Raw genomic sequence first — 13005 nt, 5'->3', positions numbered from 1 at the left:
ATTTGCTGTAGGCCTGCTTAGGCCTATTTGCTTTGCCACTCAGCCAGTGTTGGGGTCCTTAGGCTACTAAAAAAATGTATTAGGCTACACATTACTCGTTACTGTAAAACATGTAATCCCTTACTTCTTAGGCTACTCTCTAAGTAACACGTTACATTTTGCGTTAGCCTGCTGCTTTTACATGTTTCTGGATGCTGTTATTGATATCGTCCCCTTTTATTTATTATTTATTTTTTTATGTAGGATATGAAACATTTGGTAGCATAATAGTCTGTTACACTACTCCAACCCAGGCCCAGGGGCCCATGGGTCAGGGGGCCCTGAAGCCTTTGCATGGAATCATTGCCTCAATGTCAACAAATAAGGATGTAGGTTATTAATCTGATTGAATTTAGTATTGGCCATCCCCAAAATACACCAGAATACCCCCCCCTCCATATGCGGTCATCGCCTGACTCTCAATCAGGGTTGACATGTCCTGGCTTTCTATGAGGGTTTCCAGCCACCTCGTCAGCGCCCTCGTCATTAGTGACCAATGGTGAGTCAAAGCTGCAAAGGATATACTGTAGTGTGATGAATACAGAAAATCAGGATTTTGGAAGCAAATGCAGGTATAACAGGTGATCCTTGATTTTATCCTCATCCAAGACTTAGATGACAGATGGCCATACATTTAAAAAAGCAAGGCATAGGTTCTCTGGGGTTAGTTTGTAATGTCAATATAGCAGTTGTCTACACATATCCCGCCCCTTCTGCGGCAAAAAAATCAACAAGTGAATACATTGTGCCAATGTGGTGTGTTGTGAATACATCGTGCCAATCATGTGCCGCTGGAGCAAGGTTGGTGTTGTGAAGCCTTGTGCACGTGCAGTTCTGCCCGAAATAGATACCCGATAGGTGCCCAAAATGCGTTGCAATATGGCCGCCGAATTGAGGGACTTGCCTAAAAGGACTTTGATTAGGCTACATGTCTAGCGGTAACAATATTTCCTCTTAAATGAGTTCCTGTGAGTCAGTACATTCTCTGAAGAGAAATGGCCCATGATGAACCATGAACCTTTTATTGAAAGATTATACATGTCATTACGATTATATTATACACACCCCTCACTTTGAATGTAACAGAATATACAAGATCACAATGCACAGTTGGTAACCAAGGCCACAAGGAACCAAAATCTGAAAAAAAAGACAAACAAACCAATACAAACAAATAAACAAAAAAACACCCACACCATTTAGATACAACATATTTAAAAAATAAACACAGTTTTCAAAGGAAGCAAACAGCATCCATCGAAAGTCAAGGAACAAGCACAAATATATAATAATAATAATATTAATAATAATAACAATAATAATACAAAAAACAAGAGCCAGTAAAAATAGCTACACAAGGCAGCAGTCATTTAAAGCTTTTCTGAGTTCTGAGTTTTATCAAAATGGTGCTGAGACGGGTGAAGTCATATGTCTATTCACCTGGAGTTGAAGTCCATGCCACACGGCTTGCTACAATACATTTATGTTACCATTCATTTCTGTTGCTGTACATCTGTGTTGGATGCCAGAATAGTGGCTGGATGTTTTTCCACAAACATCTGCCCTACTGTTTCAAAAGCTCTGGTGCATACGCTTTGGCATAGTCTCATGAGAAGAATAGTGAAAACAGTGCAGAGATTTCTGTTTTGTTGTTTGTGTTTACAACACAACGTTATTTTTAAGCCTTTGGTTGTTTGTTCTAGATACATCACATATTAACTTTGGTAGAAAAGCTCTTCTGTTGCTTGATATCACTCCAAAGGAATTTCAGTTATTCCACTCCTCAATAAACACTGACAAACTGTACAAACATCTTGGTGAAATACTTTTTACGATAGGCCCAAAACCAGTGTCAAAACATTATTTGTGACATTAACAAAAAAATGAATATTAGACATTGTTAGGCCAATTCAATGTACACACATATAGTCTGCAGATTCTCAGATGTAATACACCATCACCTTGACTAACATGTCCAAGTACATTCAATAAAATTCACAGTGGTTTGGCTCTCTCCACCATAGTCTAAACTAACCATTTGCCAACTTATACTTCCAACAAAACCAGTGATTCACTCCCTCTCATTAACACGGCATGACTGTCACTCTCAGTGATTGGTGCTTGGTTCCATAAGGGCCACTTCAGGTTCAAGTCAAACAACCTCTTAAGGCTGGAGAACATGTGTCAGTATCCTGCAGAGCGCATTCTTAATTATTATTTATAAAATATTATCATTTTTGTATTAATATTATTCCTCTCTAAAAGGGGATGCCCTGAGAGTTGGAGTCGTCAGTTATCCTTGCTGTTTTTAAGTACTCAACACAGAACAAAAGACTTATTTAAACATACACATCCAACAACAAAATTATCCTCGACATACGACCAAATTTACGCACACACCACAAATAGCAAAAATTCCATAAAAATTCCAAAAAGTAGAGAAGTACCATTCCGGATACTTGTGGTGTGTCCATGGAAGGAGGGAAGAATGGAGTGGGCTTATGAAATCAAATAAAACTAAAAAAATTAAAAGAATTTTAATTAAAAAACGTGCCATCTTTATAACATGCTTGTTCACATATTGGACTGAGTGGTGATTTTTAAGGGCCAGAAGGTCACGGTTTTAAAGGTTTCCTCTCTTACTCAGATACTGATGACTTTGTTTATGTCCAGTTCAGCTTGGCTCTCTTTCTCAGCTTTCAAAATCTCATGGCTTTCATCAACTCAAGTTTTGTTACTCTCACACACACCCACTCAGTTAAACAGTGTCTTTTCCACTCTAGACAAAAGAAAGGATATGTTTGCTAAGCCTGACACTGTACACATTCTTGCAAGCACAATGCTCAGTCCACACAGTCACTAATTCACAGGGTGCAGCCTAATTCATCTGGTTTGTCAGTCTGTGAGAAAGGCTGAGGCCCTAGTGCTTTTGTTTTGGGATCAGACAGGCGTCATAGGCCCTGATGTTCAAGCAAAAGTCAGACTGACGTCCAAGCAAAAGTCAGACTGAGCAGAAGAAAGGCAACTATGAAAAGGATAACGTGTAACAGACGTCAGAGCACCAACAAATGATTAGTTGATGTTTGAATACAGGCCCTGCGGATGGTTGAATCTAGTATTGCTTCATTTCAAGGTTAAAATAGATACCAGGTCCCTTGCATCACATCTGTTTCCCATCATCTTGTTTGACCTCTCAGTGATGCATATGTGCCTGTGATAGTGAAGACGTGTACTTGAGTAGGGGTCGAGGATGCTGAGGCACTTTGCTGTGTCCAGATGCGGCTGTAGTGTTGAGTGTTCAGATGCCTAAAAGGGGTGTAGTGTGTGACCCCTCAGTCCTCTCTCTCTCCACCCGTGCATATGAAGTGAGGTAGTCGAAAGGCACTTCAGAACGGCGACTCAGCGAAGTCGAAAGGCACTTCAGAACGACGACTCAGCGAAAGTCATCACTGGACAGAGGCTTCTGTCTGTTTACATTATTACTCAAAAAAGAACAAAAAAAAAAACATATGCCATTTTGATTATCACTATTTTTTAAATACTAAACTGTGTGTAAACCTTTAGTTATCCCCTAGCCCATGATCTGCATGCTTCAAGCTCTACAGCACGTGTTGCTTATGAGGGAGAGAAATTCTTGCCTTTGTAGAGAAATAATGAACATTCTTAACCATCATGAAACTCGCACTTTCAGTACCCTCAGAAATCAAAACAAAATATCTGTATTGATAAGAAACAAAACCAACTTGACCCATTTTGTCTTTTAAGCATTTAAATACATGTGTTGTTAAAAACAAAAAAATGAAAGCCTAAACTTAGGCTTAAATCCTTTCCTCTTGACTTGAAGCGTCATCCATGTTATCCTATTGTACAATGTTCTTTGAGGAGATTGAAAGAAAAAATATATATGCCTTGTCATTTGTACCAACTGTTTGACTTTGGTTTGTGTTTGATGTTGTGCAGTCTTTTGTTTGGTGGCATCACTTGGATGGTCACTAAAGTTCATCCCCAGCCCACTGTCTGTGAGGACTCAGTCCTTGATGAGGCGATAGACGTGATACTGAGCTCCGTGTTCACTTGTTGAGACCTCAAATACAAACGCTATACACAGCAATGTCTCTTGAGTCTCTCGGTTCGTCACAACCTGGGAGTGGAGAATGGGACAAAAAGCATAAACTACATCAGATTATCAGATACATGAAAGTCAAGTAACTGCTCTCCAAAAAATAATTACTTAATTTAATTTGTTGTCTCAAGACTTTAATTCCCCCCCCCCCCCCCCTCAAGATTCCACTTTACACGCACAATTACATTACAAGCGAATAATGGTATTAGATCCCATGGAATGTCAACATCATTTCAAAACAAAAACATGTCATTGTCTAGAGAAAACTATTCCCATTATCCCAATATTTCAATTCTATCTGTTTTGTTTTTTCTTATCTCATGACAATACCATTAATAATTTCTTATCTCATGACAATACCATTAATAATTTCTTATCTCATGAGAGCCTGAGAGAAAAAGAAAGAAAACATGGAAAAGATAGAAAACACACCAAATCCTTATCACCTGTAATAATAACACATGCTGTCTGTAAACATGTGATAAAGATGAGGTAGCTTACCTGTAAAATAGTGAAGTTTTCTAACACGCTGTTCATCATGTATTTCTCGGGCAGGTGTTTGAGCTTGTGGATGAAGTTGATCATGTATTCACACATTGGCGAACGGTGGATCCTATACACATACCTCCCTCCCTCCATCCTTGCATACTCCGTCTAGGAGAAGAGGAACAGAAAAAAGGAGAGAGGGAGAGAGAAAGGGATGGAGCGAACAAGAGGGAGAGTAAAAGATGAAGAAAGAAAGTGGGATGAAACACAGAAAATGGAAAAGATGAGGAGATGGTGAATACACAGCAGTCCGGGAAACAGATATAGAGGAAGACATACCTCAACAAAAGTAAAGAATGACGGCTCAACTAACACTATGTGCCAGTACTGACACAAAGGCCATTTGTGTGGAGAAACAAAAACATATAGAGCTGAATACGGAAACCCATCATTGTACTGCATGTACGTGTTCCCAAGACATATAAAACCTATAATCTTAATGTTGATATTGCCACTATTTTAGCTACAAGAACTCATAATGGAAATGTTTAAGACCTTTGTGTAGAGCTTTAAGTGGAACTTTAAATATTGTTTTAACAGAGAAGGAAAGAGAGCTAGGATATGTCTGCTTACCTCGACTTTCTCCACCACTTGCTTTCCGAAGGAGCAGACTTTGGTGGAGACGGTGATGGTCATGTTCTCCGGGCTGCTGTACTGGCTACTGACGCCGTAGAAGGAGCCAGGCCCATCGGGCATCCCACTGCTATTCAGGTCAGCCTGAGTGGGAGCAGCATCAGGAATAAGCATCCAGGGCAGGGTCTCGTACACACAAGCACCAGCTAGCAGCTAAGTAGCTACAGTACACGGTGTTGGCTTGCTATACATGAATTAAGCCTAGTTCTAGACCAAAAGCTTTTTTTCAAGGGAAATCTTAATTGAGGTTCTCTTTTAGTCCGGACCAGGCTTAATCCATGTATGGGAAACCAGCCCTGAGAGTTCTATAATGATGACACACAGATCACTTAGATTTTACATTAGCGCCCTCTATTGACTAGTCAATATTGCTTAAAAAACAGAGAGAAAGATGGAGCAATACCTTCCAAGCACTAAAACATAGTTTGGACATAAGAGTGTAATTTGAAATGTCTCTATGATTTTTTTTTTTTTATCTCAACTGTCAAGTAAAAAAAATAATAATACAGAAAGAAAACAATATCCACTGGTGCCTCACACTAGCCTGGCTAGCGCCACCACTTCTCTTTTATAATGTATAGTACAGGTGTGTAGATATGACACATTTAAAGTGTATAGTACAGGTGTGTAGATATGACACCTTTATTTATAATGTATAGTGGGGGCAATTAAAAGTTATGCATGTTTCTGCAGTGTGGAATCAGTGGTGGTGTGCTAGCCTGGCTAGCGCCACCACTTCTCAATGAGACGTGGTATGGGAACCACATGTACATTTTCTCGTATTTGAAAAAAATGCCCAGATCCGTTTATTGGGTGCCACGGATGTCTATCAAATGCATCTGTGCATAGCTCATCATCGTCTTGCTTTCCCCCCTGTTCTGTGATTGGTTCCCTATCTCAGGCAAAAATTTGCTCCATGGTCTCCAGGCTGCCTTAGCAGCGTGAATCAAATCGCGCGCAAGGCAGCATGGGAACACCCAGGCTAGCCTCACCCAGAACTTGACAAGGAAGAAGGCATTCTGCGGGCCCTTCTCGTAGAGCTCCTTCAGCCCTCCCTTCTTCTCAGGAAACTTGTCGTAGATTTGCCTGATGTCCACCGCTTCCAGGAGAGGGTCGCTGTAGGATGGGTTTGTCTGACCGATGTGGACAAACAAGTGTTTGCTATACTACAGAATGAGAATGTGAAAAACAAAGACATCAGTTATAAAGATACAAATGACAGTATTACCATGACAGTAAGAGAGTTAACATTCTCTGTGGGAGTGAGGAAATAAAACACTAATCAGCCGATCAAAAAAATAAATAAAATAAAATAAGAAATTTATGTTTGTTTGCTATAGCCTTCATCAGAGACTGCGAAAATAAATAAGCAAGGTAACACGTAAACATGTACATTTTAAACAAATTTACTAAATTCTTTATGTGTGAGAGTTACGTTCAGAGTGGGTGACAAAACAAGCATGATCTAAAAAGAGCAGCGTGACCAAAACAAGGGCCACATACGTGCTTGATTACACCATTTCCAGTAGCTGAACTAACTGACACAGTGCATTGTTTCCAACATGCACCTGGATACAATCCCCAAATCTCAGTCAGCACTGTATTGCATCAACCTATTGAATGTGAATTATCATTACAGTAACGTTGATTTTGCAATTGAATCGTCAGTGTTGGAATTTCAGCAACTTGCAAAAAGTAAACATCTGATGCCTCTGAACTCTACATTGCTGTTTGACACCTGAGTTTTCTAAGAGGCCACCTGCTCAGACACATGTATGCATTTCTTTTGTGTGTGTGTGTGTGTATGTGTGTGTGTGTGTGTGTGTGTGTGTGTGTGTGTGTGTGTGTGTGTGTGTGAGTCTGTGTGTGTGTGTGTGTGTGTGTGTGTGTGTGTGTGTTCCGTGTTGGTACTCACAGTGTCCGGGTCTCGCTGCACCTCCATAAAGGCGGAGTACTCCAGCATGCGTAGTTTGGACGAGGCGATGGTGCGGTCCTGCCACACGGGCACAGCTGTGGCCGCAGGGGGCCCGGGGGGCACCAAGGGCTCATACGCTGGACGGGGAGGGGAAGAGGGGGAGTCAGGGGGGCCCCGAAATATATTCAAATCCTTTGAATTGATACGGTTGTCATGGTGTTTATTATAGACCTGGGAAACTACAATAGCAGAGGGGTTAAAAATTATTCATTTGATTATTAGAATATATTGTTCAATTTCATCTGTGCATGGTCACACACTTAATTTATTGGCCTGTTTTTACTACATAGACTAATACTAACACGTCTCAGAAATGACGTCACAGAGGACAGGTTGAGTTAAAATGTGTTTTACCTAAATAATCAAATGTCCTTTAAAACATTACTCTGGTCCACACATAGAGCAACCCACTTCACAACGCTCATTTATTCACTGGCAGCCTTTACAGTTGAATGTGTTAGAATAGACCCTTTCAACAATAAAAACAAAAACAATGCTTGAACATTCTATTTGGTTCCCGATCTACTTCCTCTGCATTAAGATAACATATGGAATGTTAAAAAGGTCTTGTAAAAAGTCTTGTGGGGCCAACTATGATGCTGATAATGGAACTCTCTTGAAAGGGTCTATAATAAATGTTTTGGCCCTGTTTCAAATAGTCTTTATAGACAAATAAACCTCACAATATAATCAGGACACGATTCAACCTTTATGTTTGCTCAGCTACTTACAGGGTATGGAGGATGGCACGGGTGCTGGGAGGCTGGTGTAGGATGGGGCAAAAGGCTTGATGCTGAAGAGAGACACGCTACATTACTGATATAGCCCAGATGGAGAAGCCCATTCACTGAGGCCATATGAGGTGGTTTGGCTGAACTTGTGAAGGCAGAGCCACTAACAGATATGGTACAGTCCTTTCAGTGCTCAGTGGCACACACTTACACTTACAGGTACATACTGTACAACATGCACACACACACACACACACACACACACACAGACACAAACACACATACTGATACACTCACAAACTCACAAACACACAAATACGTGGTAGGTATTTACAGCTATTAACATTTGTGTTTACAGAGAGCTATACTCACTCCTGAGAAGAAGGTCCAGGTTGCCCAGGGATGGACGTTGGCCAAAACTAAAAGAAAAAGATTCCATAAGGCCTCGTAATGGTGCAATGGCACAAGATGATCACAGAAATAATTTAGTCTTTCTGCATGAGTTTAATATTGTAGTAACTGTCTCTCAACATGAGGACAATTTCATCAGACAAATTGGTCCTCATGTTGAGACACAGATCCTCTTACAAACATCTATAGACCCTTTCAAGAGAGTTCCATTATCAGCATCATAGTTGGCCCCACAAGACTTCCTTTTTAACATTCCATATGTTATCTTAATGCAGAGGAAGTAGATTGGTATTCCTTTTATTGTTGAAAGGGTCTATAGGTAATAGCTATAGGCTTGAGGCTCAGTTAGCTCACCCTGGCTGGGGGCGGGTAGGGGGGCTGGGGTAAGGGTGGCAACTGGCTCTTGATCAGGTTTGGAGACACGATCTGGGCTGAGGATAATGCAGCCATGTTCTGGAGAGCCTTGTCTTTCGAAGCCTGGTCCTGAGGAAGGCATGGAATAGTAGCATATTCAGATCAAACGTCAGAACCCTCGGGCTGAGAAACACATGTTCTAGGATTAGGTTTAGGGTTTAGGTTATCCCTAAGGTAAGGGTTAGGGTAAACCCTATACAGAAAAATACATAATTCAGATCAACTGAATGAGCCTCAGTTCCACTTACAACATCAGTGGGGTAGAGAAATCTGAGTTCATTAAATCTGATGTATGTACCTGTAACATCACCTTTAGAATTCTGAAACAGCTTTCTTTTATGTCCGGTAAAACTAGGTTGTTGCATACCAAACACATTTGACTGAGAAAGCATTCTAGGTCCCTCAAGATAGATCACTCCAGGAGTATATTTTGCCTGTGCTGTAATTAGCAAATGTAGAATAGCCTCTAGCCTATGACATTTGATTTTTATGTGCTTGGACAACAGACGTAGTCAAGCCTGGAGTGGTCCTCTCATTGGCCAAGGCAGTTGAAAACGGAAGGAGAGGCAGAGACAGTTTTGAAAAGCTGAACAGACCAGACAGGCTATCAATTCTCTCCAAGTTTTACTGCCAAAGGTTAAAATCCTGAATGCCATGCCAAGAATCAAACAGAATAAGAGCTTGTCCAAAGATCGATAACAAGCCCCTCAGCAACATTCAGACAGAGCCAAGCAGAAATGTGGATACCAAATGTTTGTGAAATGTAATTATGAATCTCTGATGTATCTGGCTTTGGGCCAGGGACATATTTGACTTAGTCAATCTTCGATCAGCCTCTTTCTGACTGAGATTTAGACATCCATTTTAATTTATCCTTAGGGATACGACCATCTGCTCTGCCACAGCCATGGCCTGCATCCAGAAAGTTACCCAGCATGGTGTTTTAATGTAACGTTACACCAGGCAATGCATAGGCTCTGGGAAGTTTGTGGATGGTCCTGCTTAGCCCCGACAGGTGGACTGGCTCTCCCGTCCAGAGAGGGGACAACAGGGCTCTTTGTGGAGAGAGGAAAAGGGGGTGCAGGAGAGGCCGTGTGGGAACTGGGCAGAAGGAGAGGATTGTGAGGGTGAATTATGTTCGTCCATACAGACAGCCAGAGAAAGGGCCAAAGCAGTCTTTCTTTCCAACCAGCATGCTAACTCTCTTTCTCTCTCTCGGCCAGAGGGACCTCCTGTTGCTAATGACTCACATCCTGATCATTTTACAGTACTGCATGATGGGGTAGGAAGTTGCTAGGCAGAGGATCATGCTCAAGCTGAAAGTCACGGCAATGGCTGGACTGTCATATCAAACTTTGAATGGACATATTTCTTTACTTATTTAATTATTTGTTATAAATAACAGCAGCAGAAAGTTACATGTGGGTTGACTAAAAAAGCCTAAGCCTGGACCACTGTATGTTGTCATAAAGTAAGCCTCCATTCTGCACATTCCGTTCACACTAGCACAGTCCAATGAAAGACAAGACGCAAAGCAGCCAGAAGCAATTAACTCAACTAAGGGGACAACCCCCCTATTTCCTCTAAAATATTTTAATGAAGCAGAAGAAAGGAAAATACTTTGATTTTCCCAAAGCATCTACGTAGTACAGACACATGGCCCTCATACCCAAGGGCTGCTGGGAGTTGTAGGCCTACTAGAGGTGGGAGCCATGCGCTAGCCATTAGCATTTGGCATTAGCTTTAGCGAAGTTGGCGAGACGTGGCGGCACAATATGGCTCAGCCAAGCAAGGCAAAGCATATGGCTGAAGAGTCAAAACCACACTTACCAGGTTCATGGCCTGAATCAAAAGAAGAAATAAATAGTCATTAGTACACACTATCTGATTTATACAGATCTTGCAAAATTCCTCAAAATACATCTTCTCTCTTCATGCCCTAAAAATGGTGATGGTCACTCTCAAGAAACTCCATGGCAATGTAAACTCATCTTCCTCAAAACAATCATTATGGCAAGGGGGTTGCTGGACGTTATCGTGAGGATCATTTACCCAGGCTCCTATGGGTCTGTGTTAAAGAACTCTTTCTCTAAAGAGATTTTTCTACTGCCTCTCACAACCTCCACCAATGTGGTTGTTTTTAGTGTAGATTGTTGGTCTGTTTGCCAGTAGGATTTGCCAAATATTATCCAGGCAATTTTCATGAAACTTGATAAAGGGGTGTTGCATATGGACTCATCTTTTCATTAGAGATGGCGCTGAAGTTTGTGTGTGAGAGAGGGACAGATGCTTCAGTGGCCATTTTAGGTTATGTTGTAACCTGCACCTCAAAACATGGTAAATTGACTGCAAAAAGATTTACTCTGCGCATATGCATTCACAGAAGGGATGCAGAACTGTGCTTCCATTGGTGATTCCTATAAGATGAGAGCTCCACAAATTATGGTAAAAGTGCAATGGCATGTGCTGGTTATGCAATCAGTCACAGGTTTAGTAAAATGAAAATAGACAATGTGCACTTTCTGCAGACTGGTAGAGTCACTTTTTTTGCGCTGCGCTCTCCAACGCACATGTGCGCCTCCAGCATGTGCTTGTGAGCTCAGGTCCCTCACTGGTGTCCCTGAACAGCATTGAAAAAAAGGAAGTGTGGGTCCTCATGATTAGATCCAGAGATTAGGCACGAGGAGTTGAAGTGAAAATGCAGATGAGACTAAAAGCGTGGATATATGGATGCAGTTTCAAAAACGTGTCAGTGCCATGATAAACAAACATGATGAAAACTTGTTATGAACTTGATGAAAAATTAGTTTATCACTCGTACTTCAAAGTGCATGTTGAAATACTTCAAGGTCCAGTCACTTCAAAGTACATTTTACAAACTTGACAGAAGTGTCATGAAACTGTCTGTAACACACATGGATGTTTAGAATGACAGAACAGTTGTCACCAGAGAGTGGCGGGATGTAGAGATGCGATGAAGGGGAAAGCAGGAAAGGCTGAAGAGAGTCTAAAGGACAGACTAAAGGCAGAGCCACAGTTGTGGACCAGCAGCTACAGCACAGCCAATAAGCAGTAGTAGCACAGCCTTAGCACCGACCAGCTCAAAGCAACCAGCATCAATCAGCTTAAACACTTCTTTTAACTAGTGGAAAACACAAAGTGCCAACCAACCAAAAGACATCTGTAGTCTTCCTTTAGTCTTCTAGCAGGGCTACTAGTATCAGCCAGCTCAAGGCCATCAGTAGCAATCCAAAACCATCAACAACAGTCAGCTATAAGCTAACAAAGCACAAAGCTAACAGTATCAACAAGCCCAAAGTTAACAGCACCAATGACCTCAAAGCTAACCATACAGCACAACTTAACTAATGTTATGGGTAGTTTTCAGCATGGAATGGATATGACCCTGATGCTGCATGGCTACATTAGCAATTCACAGCTAGATCCATTCCAGGCAGTTAGCTGCAGCTAACTCAAAGCACCCTCTCCAGCTCCACAGGGGTGGATTGGGGTATCTTCATGCCACCAGAAGCCTTGGCCAGCTGTAAACATGCTCAATGGTCAAACTTGACTCACTAGGTTTGAAGCAGACTGAATGCTAAGCTACACTGCAGCAGCTCCCTCTTTACTGTTCTGACATCTGATTCGTGAAAAGATTCAACCCTGATTAGGGCCAGCTCCATTCTAGGAATCAGGCGCAATTTGATATTTGCTCTGAGAGTGATCTCTGATTGGTTAGCGCCAAGCCAAGCCAAGCCGCCCCCAGCCCCACCCAGTTCAGCCCAGCCCAGCAGAGAAGCGCATACCTTCAGCTTTGACTGTATCTCGCGAGACTTTCTCCGGGCGAGAACCTGCAAATGGCTAGAAACCTGCAGAAGAAAAGAGGCAGGAGAGGAAGAAGGGATGACAGAAAAGAGGACAGAGGGAGGGAGAAGACCAGAGAGAAGGAAAGAGAAAGAGAAGAAGCCGTAACCAAAGAGGAAAGAGATGCCCAGTCATGCCCCTGGCCAAGGGCAGGCTGGTGGGCAATGCGTACCTTGATGCCAGCCTGGTACTCCCGAACTTTCTTCCGCGCTAGCACCTGTATGTGACTAGATACCTGGAGGAGTTTGAGACAAGGTTAAACATACACA

General features: G+C 41.8%; 1 protein-coding gene across 10 annotated transcripts in view; it reads right to left on the bottom strand.

Annotated features, from left to right (window-relative positions):
* Window positions 1–1020: 1020 nt before the first annotated feature.
* Window positions 1021–13005, bottom strand: part of tead3b (TEA domain family member 3 b) — a 54141-nt gene continuing 42156 nt past the window's right edge. For 2 of the 10 annotated variants that reach the window (XM_042088088.1, XM_042088095.1), the window contains exons 5-14: window positions 12679–12741; window positions 10703–10714; window positions 8813–8941; window positions 8420–8466; window positions 8048–8109; window positions 7257–7495; window positions 6334–6507; window positions 5282–5425; window positions 4664–4816; window positions 1021–4180 (exon numbers count right to left, since the gene is read on the bottom strand). In XM_042088088.1, coding sequence (XP_041944022.1) covers window positions 4067–4180; window positions 4664–4816; window positions 5282–5425; window positions 6334–6507; window positions 7257–7495; window positions 8048–8109; window positions 8420–8466; window positions 8813–8941; window positions 10703–10714; window positions 12679–12741 — 1137 coding nt within the window. In that variant the 3' untranslated portion in view covers window positions 1021–4066. The other 8 variants (XM_042088087.1, XM_042088093.1, XM_042088091.1 and 5 more) reach the window with 5 other exon arrangements.

The sequence above is a fragment of the Alosa sapidissima genome, chromosome 4 (assembly GCF_018492685.1).
Source record: "Alosa sapidissima isolate fAloSap1 chromosome 4, fAloSap1.pri, whole genome shotgun sequence".
NCBI classification, from domain to species: domain Eukaryota; kingdom Metazoa; phylum Chordata; class Actinopteri; order Clupeiformes; family Clupeidae; genus Alosa; species Alosa sapidissima.
The sequence above is the reverse complement of the archived record's forward strand: the minus strand, read 5'-3'. Positions and strand labels throughout refer to the sequence as shown.